Here is a 13313-nt window from a genome sequence, read left to right as displayed (position 1 = left end):
AGACAAATATCATAGGGCACAAACAACAGCACCGCAGGTGGATTTTTCAATTCGAGTGATCTAATAGCCCCCCCTGCTTTTCCAGCACTTGAAGGCTGGGCAAGAGAAGGAGAAGCAAAATGACATTTAAGCAAGTTGCTTTTGAGAATGGGCAATCTAGGACAATCCTGACAACACGTACAGCTAAATTCAGGACAAGCAAAGACCAAAACCTCATTGTGATCTTTTGCCCTGTGACTAAAGCAATGCTATCTTACAAATACAGTGAACATGTGCAAACAGTGACAATGTCAGCATGGGGATCAGCCAAGGAGACACCTTATAAAACAGCATTCGCTCCGCCTTCATGGGAACCCCACTCCTTACAAGCTGGATGCCACAGACCTTGCAATTTCACCTCTTACCAGTTTCCTCAAAACTACAGCTAGCCATGATAACAGCTGATCTTAAGGGCACTTGGTGTAAACCTGTTCTTACCCAACTTCCTTCTCCAGTACCTACAGCACCAGCTGCTGTTTGCAATTTCAGCAGCGCAGCCCTGTCTGGTTCTACACCTAGCACAGTTCCACGAGTCAAAAATTTCAAGGAAAAGCAAATCATAGCTTGTTTTTCTCTTCTTTAGATGCTTCGAAGCATGAAATTTTTCTAGGAAGAGCATAACATTCACTTTGAAATGCACACTATTGATTTTTAGCCCAAGAGTCCCTCAGAAAGGAAGCTGTCATGTGGGCATATGCACAGAGCACCTCTCAAGTCCCCATAACAGAACACAGCCCTGCTCACCCCATTCTTTGTAAACACACTGCTGTGTGAAGGTGGATGTTCCCAGGGACTGCACTGCTCTGCAAACTGATGAAAGAGTGCTCTGAAAAGAACAGTTCTCAAGTTGGCACAGGGAAGGACAACCAACTAGCATCCAATTTGCTGTAGTAACCAAAAGCCCACCAGATTTCAGTCATAAACTTCAAAGATTTCCAAGAGCTCATCTGCTGGCAAAATCTCCTGGAACCAAGAAATCCCCCTCTAACACAGCTCCTGCTGCTTCTCTGTTGCTCCACAGGGCTCACCCTTTGTACAACATCTACAGCAGTTCCTTTTCTTCAGAGGCCTGAGAAGAAGAGGAGCAGTGCTGCATTTCCAAGCCAGCTAAGATCAGACAGCTTCTTCATCCACTGATGTCAGCAGAGCACACCACAGATACCTTCAACTCATACTATTAAGTCTGGCTAGCCAACCGTACCTTGTAGGTACACCCAAAGCTAAGTCTGACCCTAACTGGTCTACCCACACAAAACGTGTTTGTTCTGACATCCCCCAAACCAGCACTATTACTTAAGGGTAAGATCCCTTAATCTTGCTGTACAGGATGTGTATTGCTTACATTTCCAAAATAAACACTACTTCTGTTTGCAGCATTATGCTACACAACAAAGGTATTGCCACACTTGCTCAACGGCTCAGCAGACAAATTTATTTTACTGTCTTATTCTTCTAGGAGAGATAATTGGACGAAAGATAGGATCCTTGAAGGCAGAGCTGAGGTTCCCTGTGAAAACTCATTCATCAGCAGCTCCTGCTGCCTGTGCCCTATGTCAAAAAGCAGACTTTTAAGCCTTGGGAGCTTGGACACCGATGGCTGAGAGAATGCTCTTCCATTAGTCATAACTCACAGAACAAACAGCCTCTAGTAAACACAGATGCACCGAGGACAGAGATTAACCTAGAGATGAGGACATGCAATGAGTTGTTCTGTGTTTGCCCTCTTAAGTCTGACTCTTGTTAGAGGAGTAAACAGACCTCATCTTTAGCACTAGTGACTTCAAAGGACTGCTGCTAAAAAAACAACAAGGTTAACATTACTTGCTGAGAGCTTCACAATTATATAGTTGGAGGGTCACTGCCAATTTGTTGATCCATGGAATATTATTGTTATTATTGGCTCTTTACAAATTGAATGCATGGCATCAGGGATGGAAACAAAAAGCGTCAAGGACAAGAGTGAGAAAGGGTAAAAACTTCTACGAGTATCACAGTGTTGTCAGAATACATCACCTTCCATCTGAAACCAGGACAGAGCAGGGCCAAGCCCTAGTGAGAAAACCCCTACTGAGAAGTAAGGTGAGCTTGCCCTGCCCTGCACAAGCACCCCAACAGGAAGGCTGCCACCAGCTCCTTTTAACCTCTCAGTAGCATTTCCTACTGTCACTACTGTGGCTTTTTCCAGACAGCTTCCTGGCTGCAGGCAACACAGAGGGAGCACTCAGAGTGTTCTGAGCTGCAGAATTGAACCTGAGATCACCTGCTCAGTTGGTCCCACTTAAAAGAACTGCCACTGCAGCGATAAACCTCTAGGAGCTGAAGGGGAGAAAGAGTGGGAAGAGGCAGTAGATCTCTCAGAGGGACAAAGTCGGCGTCCTCTTTATGCAGGTTACCAGTGATTTAACTGAAATGAGGGACACCTGTGCTCTGACACTGCACTCAGCCAGGCATGATGAGGTTTTTATTTAAACCTGCTGCTGCTCAGTGCTCATGGGAACATGCTTTAGCAAGAGCTAAATGAGCTCAGCTGAAATTAGACCCCTTATGTGACATTTGGCACTCGTTTATCAGTTTAGTGGAAAGTATCAACACCACAGCATAAGACATCTCTCTCTTCACAGCCGTTCTGAGCTCCTGTCAGGCATCCTAGATTTATTTACAAATTAGGCCAATTAGCAGGACCAGCATTAATAAAAAAAATCTATTATGAGCATTCTGGTGAATGCTGAGCTGGCAGAGGATGTTTCAAAGTGTTGTTCCAGGTAACTGCAAAGACTCTTGGGAAGTATTTGTGTAAGCAGCTAGGTTAGAGAGCACACTCCAGATGAAGCCACCAACTACAGAGACCTTCAAACTAGACAGAATAACTCCATGTTTGTGCAAGCTGTTCTTCAGTGCTAACTCCATAACAAGACTCTGTAACTCTGCTCTATTCAGCTGAAATGGGGGGGAGGAACATAAAACATTTAATACTGAGTTCATCTGCATCTCTTCTTCTACCCACTTTGAAAGGTCAGGTCACAGCGATTAAAGGAGGACCTTGCGAATAAGCAGTCATTGTTCTACTGAAGCCAGCACAGTAACATACTTCATCTGTGACCATTTTGCTGCCTTGCTCTGCTTGCAGGCTAAGGACTGAGAGAAGGAGACCCCCCTTGTGATACAGTCACCCAGAGCTCATAACCCTGCTGCTTTGCTGGGGCTGTGCCCACAGGTATGGTGGATCCACATCACTCAATCACCAACATAGGAGCAAAGAAGCCTCACATGACTTGAGAATGAGACAAAGAAGCCTGAGATTGGTTCTGGAGTCAGAAAAGCATGGAAAACCTGAAGCCTCAGGTACTTGCCTCAACCTTGATGGCACAGCGTCCAATAGCTCGAACAGCCTTGCGAACAAAGTCAACATCCACCTCAGTAGCATATTCCTTCAGCTCTGCCAGGACCTGCAAAGAAAGCTCGTCAAAGTGAACACCTGGCTGACAAGGGATGCCACCCAAACACCAGCACACAAGCAGAATGTATTCTTCCACAGCCAACCATGCACATCCAAAGCTAACACTGTCAAAACCCTGATATCAATCTCTACCTCTGAAGACAGTGCTGTTGGGAGGAAATATGGCTTGGATTAGGCAGGCAGACTCGATTCAGGGTGGCTGAAGCCAAAAGATGGCTCCAAGCTCCCGCTGACAAACAGCTGGGGGCAAAATCAGCCCTGCTAAACTTAACCATTGCAATCCCCCTTACACTGAAGATACAGTGACACGGAGTTGACACACCTCACAAACAGATTTTATGTAGTTTGTTGTACTTATTGTACTACATTCACTGCAAGCAAAGCTCTTTTTCTCTCTGCTTTTCTTCATGGAGATGAACCCATGCATCCTTACTGGGTCAAAGAAGTGGAAGGGATTCAAAGGCATCATAGAACAGACTCATACAAGGACCAGTAACAATATAAAGATTTGCCTCCTCTAAAGATTTAGGCCTCTATTTCAGTTATTTTGCTAATGGAAACTGAACAAGGGCTTACACCAGGACCCACTTGGATCTAACAGCAAAAAGCTACTTTACCTTAAAACAAGAAATCATTAACAAAAATACCCCATGCAACCTATCTGCTCTCAAAATCTCACGCTTCGGTTGCTCATGTCACACATGACATCATGGTGATGTCAAAAAGAAATGACAAAGGAGAAGTGAGGCAGCACAAAGCGAGACGGTTGTTTGAAAAATCTGTAGTCAATGCCAACTGCTCAGAACAGTGACAAGATAAAGAAGCCTTGAAGGGCCAGACTGCAGACAAATAAATCTACAAGAAGAAGACAGGACATCTGTGTTTTGAAGTCCTATTATTTCCTTGGATGATCTACGTTGTGCAGCACTTAGCACTCAGGTTTAGTAGTCTGTGCTTTCCAAATATTGCCTGAATCTGAGAACCTCAGATACAAGCAATCTGTTGCCTGATACAGCAGGCATGGAGACTGAGCGTCTCAACAAGCTGCATGGGGAAGAAGGGAGCAGAAGGTTGCTCTCAGTGGGTCTCATTTCAGCGTGCATTTCTGACAAAGCTTGAGCTGTTTTTAGGAATGCCTCTTCAGAACCAGGAAGGGATTTATTTACTTCTCTGCAGATCCCAGATTGAGACACTGTCCTCCAGACACCGCTGCCTTTCATCCAGACAGCCTGCATTATCTAAACACTAGGTATTAAATCTGGTGTGGAGCCTACATTCTCATGGAAACTGCTTTTTAAAATGTTTTCCACATAGCCAGCACAAGAGGGGCATGGAATTACCTTGCTCTGTTCAAAACAAACAAACACCAGCCAAACAAAAACCAAACAGACAAGGATAACACACAGTGGAGACAGCTGCTTAAAAATGTCACATTAAATGAAGCTGCTCTTTGATAATTAGGATTGGACAATAATAGCATTAACCAGAGGCATTAATCATTCTGCATTAGCATTAGGCCTTGTGACCAGAGTGGCACTCAAGAACACTTACTTTATTTAAGGGCTTTGGATTAGACTATATTACATTCAAAGAGAATCTAAACTAGAAAGTAGTTTCAATTCAGCTTAGCTTTAGCTTTGTGATGTTCCCATTCTGCAAACAAGTTAAGCAAGATGAAGGTTATTTTAGCTCTGAAGAGTGCCTATGCAAGGGAGTAACTATTTAACTAATACACTTGAAATTCACACTTCAGTAATGTTTGACCTTTCTGAATGCCTCCATTAAAGGCACACCTCTCTTACTGGAAACAAGCCTCTCATTCTAACCTCAGCTCTAGCAGTGACTCACTGACAGGAGCTTTTCACCCAGAATCATAATTTGTAAAATGATCTACCTAATTGTCACAATCATTGGTACTGAAATTATGGGGAAAACTCCAATTCTTCCCTGCAAAGAGCACAGGGAAAGCGATGCCTAACAGCAGAACAACATGAGTGATAGTTGCACAGTGTCTTTCAGGAATCAGAGGGTTTTTCCATGCCCAGAACATATTCAGGGTCTGTTAGAACTTGCTGAGCTGACCTGGGCAATGTTTGCTTGAGAAGCCAGGCGGATCATGATGTCCAGTTTCTCCAGCTTCACGTAGATAGGGTCGTTGTACTTCACAAAGAACACCTTGATTTCCTGCTTCAGGATTTCAGGCCTGAAGGGAACATAACATTGTTTCACCCAAGACTGGTCAAAACAACAGGCTCCATTCTAACTGGTCCATCTAACCACATCTACATCACACCTCCTCCATTTGAACTGCTGAGCCAAGCACTATGCACAGTGCTATGATGCACTGATGTTTCTATCACTGTCATCAGTGAAAGATCTTTATGTAGATCCCACTGACAAATTCATTTCCTGCTTCCACTTGCAAATACTTCTGCCGTCGCACAGGAACTCTGCCATGCACACACAATCACAAAGTGCTGTCCCACTTTTCCAGTAAGGATAGGCAGTATTCAAGCAAGTGGGAGTAAACTGGTGAAAAAACAACTCTGTACATCAGTATGTTATCAGCTTGGTTCTTCCACACTGAAAGATAATAGGAAAAAAGCACACTGAGTTTCCACAGGTCATTATGACCCATGCAGTTACACTCTCCTCCCTGCATGCAACCTGATTTACAGTCTGGTGGGAGGGCACTTCTTGGTGCACTTAAAATGCAGTGAAGAGAAAAAGACAGGTAACAAAGTACTCTGTGACACTGGTATCACGAGTCTCAGCAACGACACAACTTATATAAGCTACCAGAGTCACAAGACTGTTTAATCCAACCCTTGAGGAGGCTGAACCTGAGTTAAAGGCAGTTCTGCATGTATAAAAATAACAGAAGGAAAGCAGATGTCCTCCCACATCCAGGAACTAAGATTTTACCTTTTCTGCACTATCAAGTTGATGTTCCTCAGGGCGACATACTGGACTTCAGGCTCTCCAGACAGCAAGGTAACCAGTGGAGGAGCAAGCTTCTTCAGCAGCATGTTGTAATAATCTGAATCCTTGGGGAGAAGCTCCAGGAACTTCATCAGAACTTTCACTGCTGACAGAACCACTGCTGAGTTGGCATGGGACAGCCGAGGAGTCACCCGCTCACAAATACTGGGGACAGAAGAGGGGTTCACATTTAATCCAGAAATCTCAAAATATTTCAGATCTTACCTGAATTTTGGAGAATGCACACAGCTAAAGACACCTTCCTCAAACACTTCTACTTGGTTTTGTTTACAGAGAACAGGCAGACAGCCTTGCTTTCCTGAACACAGCATGAAGCAAAGAATGACCTTCTTTCACAGCTTCAAGTTTCTCTCCTGCTACACTTCACTCAAATTCTTCCAGCCCTCAGCAATGGACGTTTGGTTATTGGCTTTTTCTGCCTCGTGGTATTCTCTTCAAGTTCTGTAATCTCATCTGTCACTTACAAAACAACTTTAACAAAACCACTACCAGAAAAACACCTTAGCCCCCATGTAATCATTCAGAGGTGATACATGCTTCAGGCTTGCTTGCCTTTGGACAGGTTTCTGCCATTACAACAATTTGGTTCTAAAAAAGTTTCTGTTACTCTGAAGAAACAGGAAAAAAGCAACCTAAATATCCTCCCAAGACTCAGCTTCATCACTTGCCTCAATGGATCCTATATTCAACGGCATCCTAAACAACCCATCCCAAGCAGAAAGGAAGTTTGGGTTCATATGGTCTTTCTGACAGCATCTGTTACATTCCTTCCCACCCCCTCCTGCACACTGCTAACCCAGAACAACCTTATTCCCATCTGTGCCTCCCTAAAGTTTCTTTCTCTGAAAGATTTGCTTTCAGCCACCCTGGAAGGGAGGCAGTAAAGCTAAGGGAAGAGCACAGGAGGCTGAAATAAAACGAGAGCAGATCTTAGATGCCACTGCCCAAGATGGCCTGTAAAGCCGAAGCCTCTTCAGCTCGCTGTGCCTCAGCTTCCCCGCGTGCAGGGGAGTGACAGCAGCCTTGCTGTAAAGGAGAACACTAAAAAGGCAGGTGCTGCCACTCTTCAATCTGAAATAAGACAGACTCTAAGAGTCAAGCTCCAAAAGAAAAGGAGTCATTACTGCTCACACAGTTTTGTACAGTGCTCCAGCAGAATTAAGGATAAGGAACGCAGGGATATTCACAGCTGCTCAAACTAGTGGTGCCTCTTACAAAGCCAGGATAATGCTGGCCTGACACTCTGGAGATCTCTGCAGGTTGCTAGCACTCATTAATATCTGCTTTCTGGCACAAAATCTTAGAGCACAAGGAGGAGGGAGGTGGAAAAAAAGCAGCAAGACTACTGGCAGAAATTTTTTATTGGATTATCTCTTGTGCTTCAAAAAGAAGAGTCAACAGAGAAATGCAGCAAATCAGAGCAGGTCTGACTAAATTTTGTTTATGGGCTTGTGCTCCTTCCTTCCCCTCCACCCAACTGTTAACATGGAATACATTAAGTCTCAGAATTCCCCTACACCGAGTAATTGTCCTTTCTGGTTCCTTATTGTCTTGGGCATGAAATCTGACTTGGTGATTTCAGACATAGACCAGGAAGAGGCTTGAAGTGCACTACATACGCCTAAGGTCTCCACATTTAGCTTAGTTATTGGAGTTAAAAACAGAAGAAAAAAGGAGAATTTAAAGTTGTTTCTTAACTTTGTTAACACAGACTAACTTTTAGTTGGACAAAATACTATGAAAGCCCTCAGACCTATGTGGAAAACACAAAAGAGCAGTAAGAAATAGGAACTGGCTCTGCAGTGGGAAGTGGCAGCTCACCAGCAATAGCCCAAATCCCCCAAGTTCACCTCCCTTTCAAACTTCTACATCAAGACTTTTTGTACTGTTTGAGATCTAGAACACACAGCCCTCTTATTTACAAGCCTTTCTCACAGAGGTGACAATGCCAGAAGTCTGCAAGTGCTCTGCTACCAAATCATGCAAGCAGCCCATGTGAGAGCAGGATCACACGTACCTTTGAGCTTCACGATCATCCTTGGGGTTGTAGTTGGACAGGCAGTCCAGAATGAAGATCTGCCCCCACTCTGTGCATTCATTTAAAGCTGTCAGCAGCTTGTTGATGTTCTGAGGGTTCAGGTCCAGCAGGTTGCTGTTGGGATGTGACTCACTGATTTCTGACAAAGCAGCAACAGCATTTGCTACCACCTGGGAGAAGAGGAGACAAGGAGATGCATTCTTTGCTACTGTGTCTTCAGCAGCTTGACGGGGATTAACTTGGGTTTAGCACGGGTTACACATGGGACACTTGGAGATCTTGGCATGTGTTAGCAGCTGCAGCCATCACAGTCATCACAGCCTTCAGGGACCCAGTACAACCTTACAAACAACTCTGAGAATCCAAAGCCCGACTTTAACCTTACCCTATGCTGAAATTTTGAGTCTCTTGGGGAAGAAGTGAAAGAACAACAGCACAGCTAGAAAGGGCTAATGGCAAATATAGGATATATGAGAAGTCAACACAGGCGTAAAGAACATTTTGCTAGAGAAATTACACCCTGAAAGTGTTGTTGTCTATGATAGACAGAAATTAAAGTAAATTAAAATAAAGATAAATGAAGACCTGGGACCAGAACTTCACCAGAGACATTATTCTAGAGGGGGCCAGCAATGGCTTCTGAGAGTGCCCACATGGATCAACGAGAGCATCTCACCTACAGGCTACAGGCTTCCCAGCAGCAAGCCCCCTATAAGCATCATCTCACTCCCCTTGTTCCCATCAGGTGTTCAGCTGGAGTTGGATTCAATGATCCAAGTGGGTCCATTTCCATTAAGGACGTTCTCTTTATATGACAGTCAGGGTCCCAAAGCCTCTAATTACTGTACTCAGTCAGGAATGGATGCCTCTTGCCCAGTACCCCCTTGGCAGCCCTGTGACATATGGCTCAGCCCAATCCAAGAGATGGGAAGACTCTTCTATTTCCTTCAAAATCTAACATGAAACCAGAAGAAATTTAAGCCCAAGTTTGACACAAAATCAGAATGCCCTATGAAGAGGTGCTTTGAGGACATACTGCAACATATACAATGTCACCCTAACTCATTGAGCAAATCTGCTCAAACAGGGCCTTATAACATTATTTTCTGTGGGATTAAAGTCAAAGAAGCATCTTATTAAAACCCTTGCATTTAGATGATTAAAAAGGGTTTTGATGCAGTACACTGAAAACAAGAACAGCACAACCACGAAATTCTGTGCATTGCTCCCATCACTGCTTGTCATTAAAGCAATGCATTCCAAAGTCACTGCTGAAGCAACGCTGATTGCTTTGCATTTCACACCTAGAGGTCAGAGATTCCGATCCAAGGTTTGATGAATTTCATTAGCTGAGTGAGCCTTCCATCACCAAAACCATTAGCAATCAGAACTGCTGTCTTCCTATGCTGCTTTAATGAGCTGCTTATTAAGATGTGCTGCTTATTTGTCACATTATTTAATTTGCCTAATTCCTGAATGGTTAATGTGACATAAAACCAAAGCAGAAGACCATTTTAATTTCATTATAGTTTGGAAACTTTCAAGTGAAGACGAATCATGAAGGCAACTTAAAAGTTCAAAACTGTTACAAGAAAACACTTATAAAATGAAACAGAGGAAAAAAAGAAAAAGGAAGTGACAGAACCAAAGCACTGCAGAAAGGTACCTGTCAGCTGTGCGATGGAAGAGGGCTGGCTTTGGCAAATGAACTCAAGCTGCCAGGCATTGACTTCTTGCAGTAATTAGTCCATGTGGATATCCTCATCCCTGGGGCAAGAACAAGTGAAAGTAGCTGTGCTGAAGCTTCCTCCCTTACAGAGGAAGCCATGTCCATCACCCTGAGTTTGCCACAGGCAGAGGATACCCAGAAAAGCAGTGGCTCCAACTCAGAAAGTGCTGTGAGCAAGGGCTTGCTTGCTTTTAGGATCTTTTGAGAAATGATTTTATGTGGAGGGAGGAAGGATTTAGGTTGGATGTCAGGGGGAAGTTCTTTCCTATGAGAGTGGTGAGCTGCTGGAACAGCTGCCCACAGAGGCTGTGGATGCCCCATCGCTGGAGGTGTTCAAGGCCAGGTTGGAAGGGGCCCCGGGCAGCCTGGGCTGGTATTGAATGTGGAGGTTGGTGGCCCTGCATGGGGCAGGGGGCTGGAGATTTGTGATCCTCAAGGTCCCTTCCAACCCTGGCCATACAGTGATTTGGGGGCTTTTTTGAGCAACTAGCATGGCAGCATAAACGCTGTAATCCACAGAAGGCTGAGGATGGGACACTAAATGGCAATCCACCAGATGAAGTGTGTCAGGCTTTCATCAGAAGCACCCATACGTGTGAGCATGAGATGGTATGATGCCTAAGGAGCCTGCTGCCCATGTTCTGATTTGCACCACAAAAAGGACTGGAAGGGGCTGTGAAACACAGGCAGAAGCTCAGCTCTGCTAGGCTGGCTGGGATATAGTATCATAGTGTGCAACTACAGCTGGTCCTCACCTTCTACCTGAGCAGAGCACTGCTGCTGTCAGCTTGGTGACACAAAGATAAACGAACCTAAAGAGGAGATGGAAGGGGATGGGGAATATTTTCAATAAACTTTAAGCAACACTGATTCAAAATAAAAAAGCAATTGCTGGCGATTCATACTGAACATATTGATGTGTTATAGTATGCCAACAAAAATAATTAGCATCTTCAAGGCTTTTTACACAGCCACAGCACAGTTGAAATGAAAACAGATTTCAGAAATGGGTCCAACATAAACACTGGTTCAAGTATGCCTGCTCACCTCTCCTCATTGGTGCTGCCCTGGATGCACAATGAAACAAGAACTCAGAGCAAAGCAAGCCAGAACAGCACGGTTCCATCCCAGTGCACAGCTCCCATCTTGCCCACAGCTCTCATCAAGTGACAGCTCAGGCAACACGTACACCTAAACTGAAATGCTGCCCACAGCGTGGGGTTCTGGCCATTACTGGGGAGGTATGGATCTCTATCAGCTTCAGCAGCACTTGGCTAAAGGAAATCCACAACTTAAAGGCTGAACTTGTGTTCAACTTGGTTGATTCTTCTTCCTTGGCACAGCAATATGAGATAACCAAGTCTGTCTGCTGAACAAGTGCAAGGTACAAAGTGATAAAACAAATCACACAACAGTGTCTTCACTTTGAAAATAAGTAGCAATGACAGTATTGGGGGAATATACGGAAAGTAAAGGTAAAACTTCACATGTGGTGTAGAACTGTAAGATCAGATCAGAAACAGATGTTTCACAGCAAATGTCACAGCCCAGCTGAGCAGCAAAAGCAAGCCATGGGCTTCTTCAGCAAGCCACTGCTCTCTGCTTCTAAAAAACACATAGCCAGCTCCAAGGAATGGGAAACCAGCTGAGAGCTGGAGGACTTATTTCATCAACTAAAAACAAACTAAAAGGCCAAACTAACATCTAGTGTGGGCTCTTGGTTCTCAGAAGCAAGGATAGCTTGCTACTCACAGACAGGTGAATCCAAACAAAGAACACAAATAGCTTTTCAAAGCTTTAACTTGTAATTTTTCATTTTTGTATGCAAATGTGTTATAACAAATCTGAGACAATGATTAATGGTGTAAGCACTGTAAAGCACCATTTTCTAAAATAACAAGTTAAAAAAAAAAAAAAAGCCTGAACAAATATGCTGTGTGTTATATAAGGCCATATATGTGAGGATGTGCCTGGCAAAACGAAAACCACAGCTCACAGATCCCAACCAATGAAAATCAGCCTAAAAATCAACCAGAAAGTACAAATGAAGAGCAGACCGGAGATTAAACAGTAATGACCGTCATCATCTGAGGTCCCTGCCTTGCTAATTTAAAATCAATCCACTACATGTCAACACTATTCAAATGCAGTCACAGCAACATCCCTTCAGAGCACAGTTGAGCCGAATGACAATAAATTTGCTTTCCGGCTGGAATTTCCTGACAAATTTAGACTTGGAGAAGTGTCATTGGTACCAAGATAACTAAATCTCACAGGCTTTTATTAAAAAATAAACCCTACACTTAAGACCGTGCTACAGATTTAATGAGAACTCCACATTTTTAAACCCACCTACAAACAACCCCCACCTCTGTAGCCCCAGACTCTGGCTCCAACTTGCAGGGAGCTGCAGAGCTCAGAGCTCTGCTTTGCCAGTTATTCCTCCTGGCAGCTCAAACCTTTAGCTCAGAGCAAATGGTATAAAATACATCAACAAGGAGGGAAGGGGGTGGGTGAAAACCCGAGTGTCTGCCTGCCAGCCCACACAGAAAAGCCTTGCAGGGGGTGGGGGAACAGGAGGGAAGCTAGGCGGATCTAGAACGCCAAAGAGTCAAAGCAATCAGATTATTGTGCTGGCATCCCAGGCTAATTGGAAATCAAACCAAGTGTGTAATGTAGTTAATGAAATACAACATTCTGCTGCTTAACGGGAACCTCTGGCGCACCATCCCATTAAAACGAGGAAGAAATGAAGAAAAGGAGGAAAACAAAAAGCTCAAAAAAGATGCCACCTCGCTGGAGGCTCCCAGCCTCGAGACAGCCAGGCACCACGTGATGTTTTTGAGAACACAGAGAGATGCTGACATTTCCCAGCAGTGCACTGAGCCTGCATGGTGTGCTCGTGCCACGGAGCACGGCCTTCCAGCAGGGTGGTGGGGGCATCTGCATGGATGTGTATTTCATGGGGCTGCCTGTCTGCATAGCACAGGTGATGCAGTGAGTCTGAAAGGTCCTTAATGGGTACCAACATAGACAAGCTCTTTCTT

The 13313-nt window shown here is 44.3% G+C and overlaps 1 protein-coding gene across 2 annotated transcripts in view; it reads right to left on the bottom strand.

The window, feature by feature from the left end:
* The window catches only part of AP2B1 (adaptor related protein complex 2 subunit beta 1), a 64569-nt gene that overhangs the window by 37068 nt on the left and 14188 nt on the right, over window positions 1-13313 (bottom strand). For both annotated transcript variants that reach the window (XM_042829948.1, XM_042829949.1), the window contains exons 6-9: window positions 8517-8707; window positions 6422-6643; window positions 5579-5699; window positions 3390-3485 (exon numbers count right to left, since the gene is read on the bottom strand). In XM_042829948.1, coding sequence (XP_042685882.1) covers window positions 3390-3485; window positions 5579-5699; window positions 6422-6643; window positions 8517-8707 — 630 coding nt within the window. The remainder of the gene's footprint in view (window positions 1-3389; window positions 3486-5578; window positions 5700-6421; window positions 6644-8516; window positions 8708-13313) is intronic.

Source organism: Centrocercus urophasianus, unplaced genomic scaffold, assembly GCF_019232065.1.
Source record: "Centrocercus urophasianus isolate 14NV4802_14NV808 unplaced genomic scaffold, USGS_Curo_1.0 seq_33, whole genome shotgun sequence".
Taxonomy (NCBI): Eukaryota; Metazoa; Chordata; class Aves; order Galliformes; family Phasianidae; genus Centrocercus; species Centrocercus urophasianus.
Note: the sequence above shows the minus strand (reverse complement) of the source record. Positions and strands in the feature narration are given on the sequence as shown.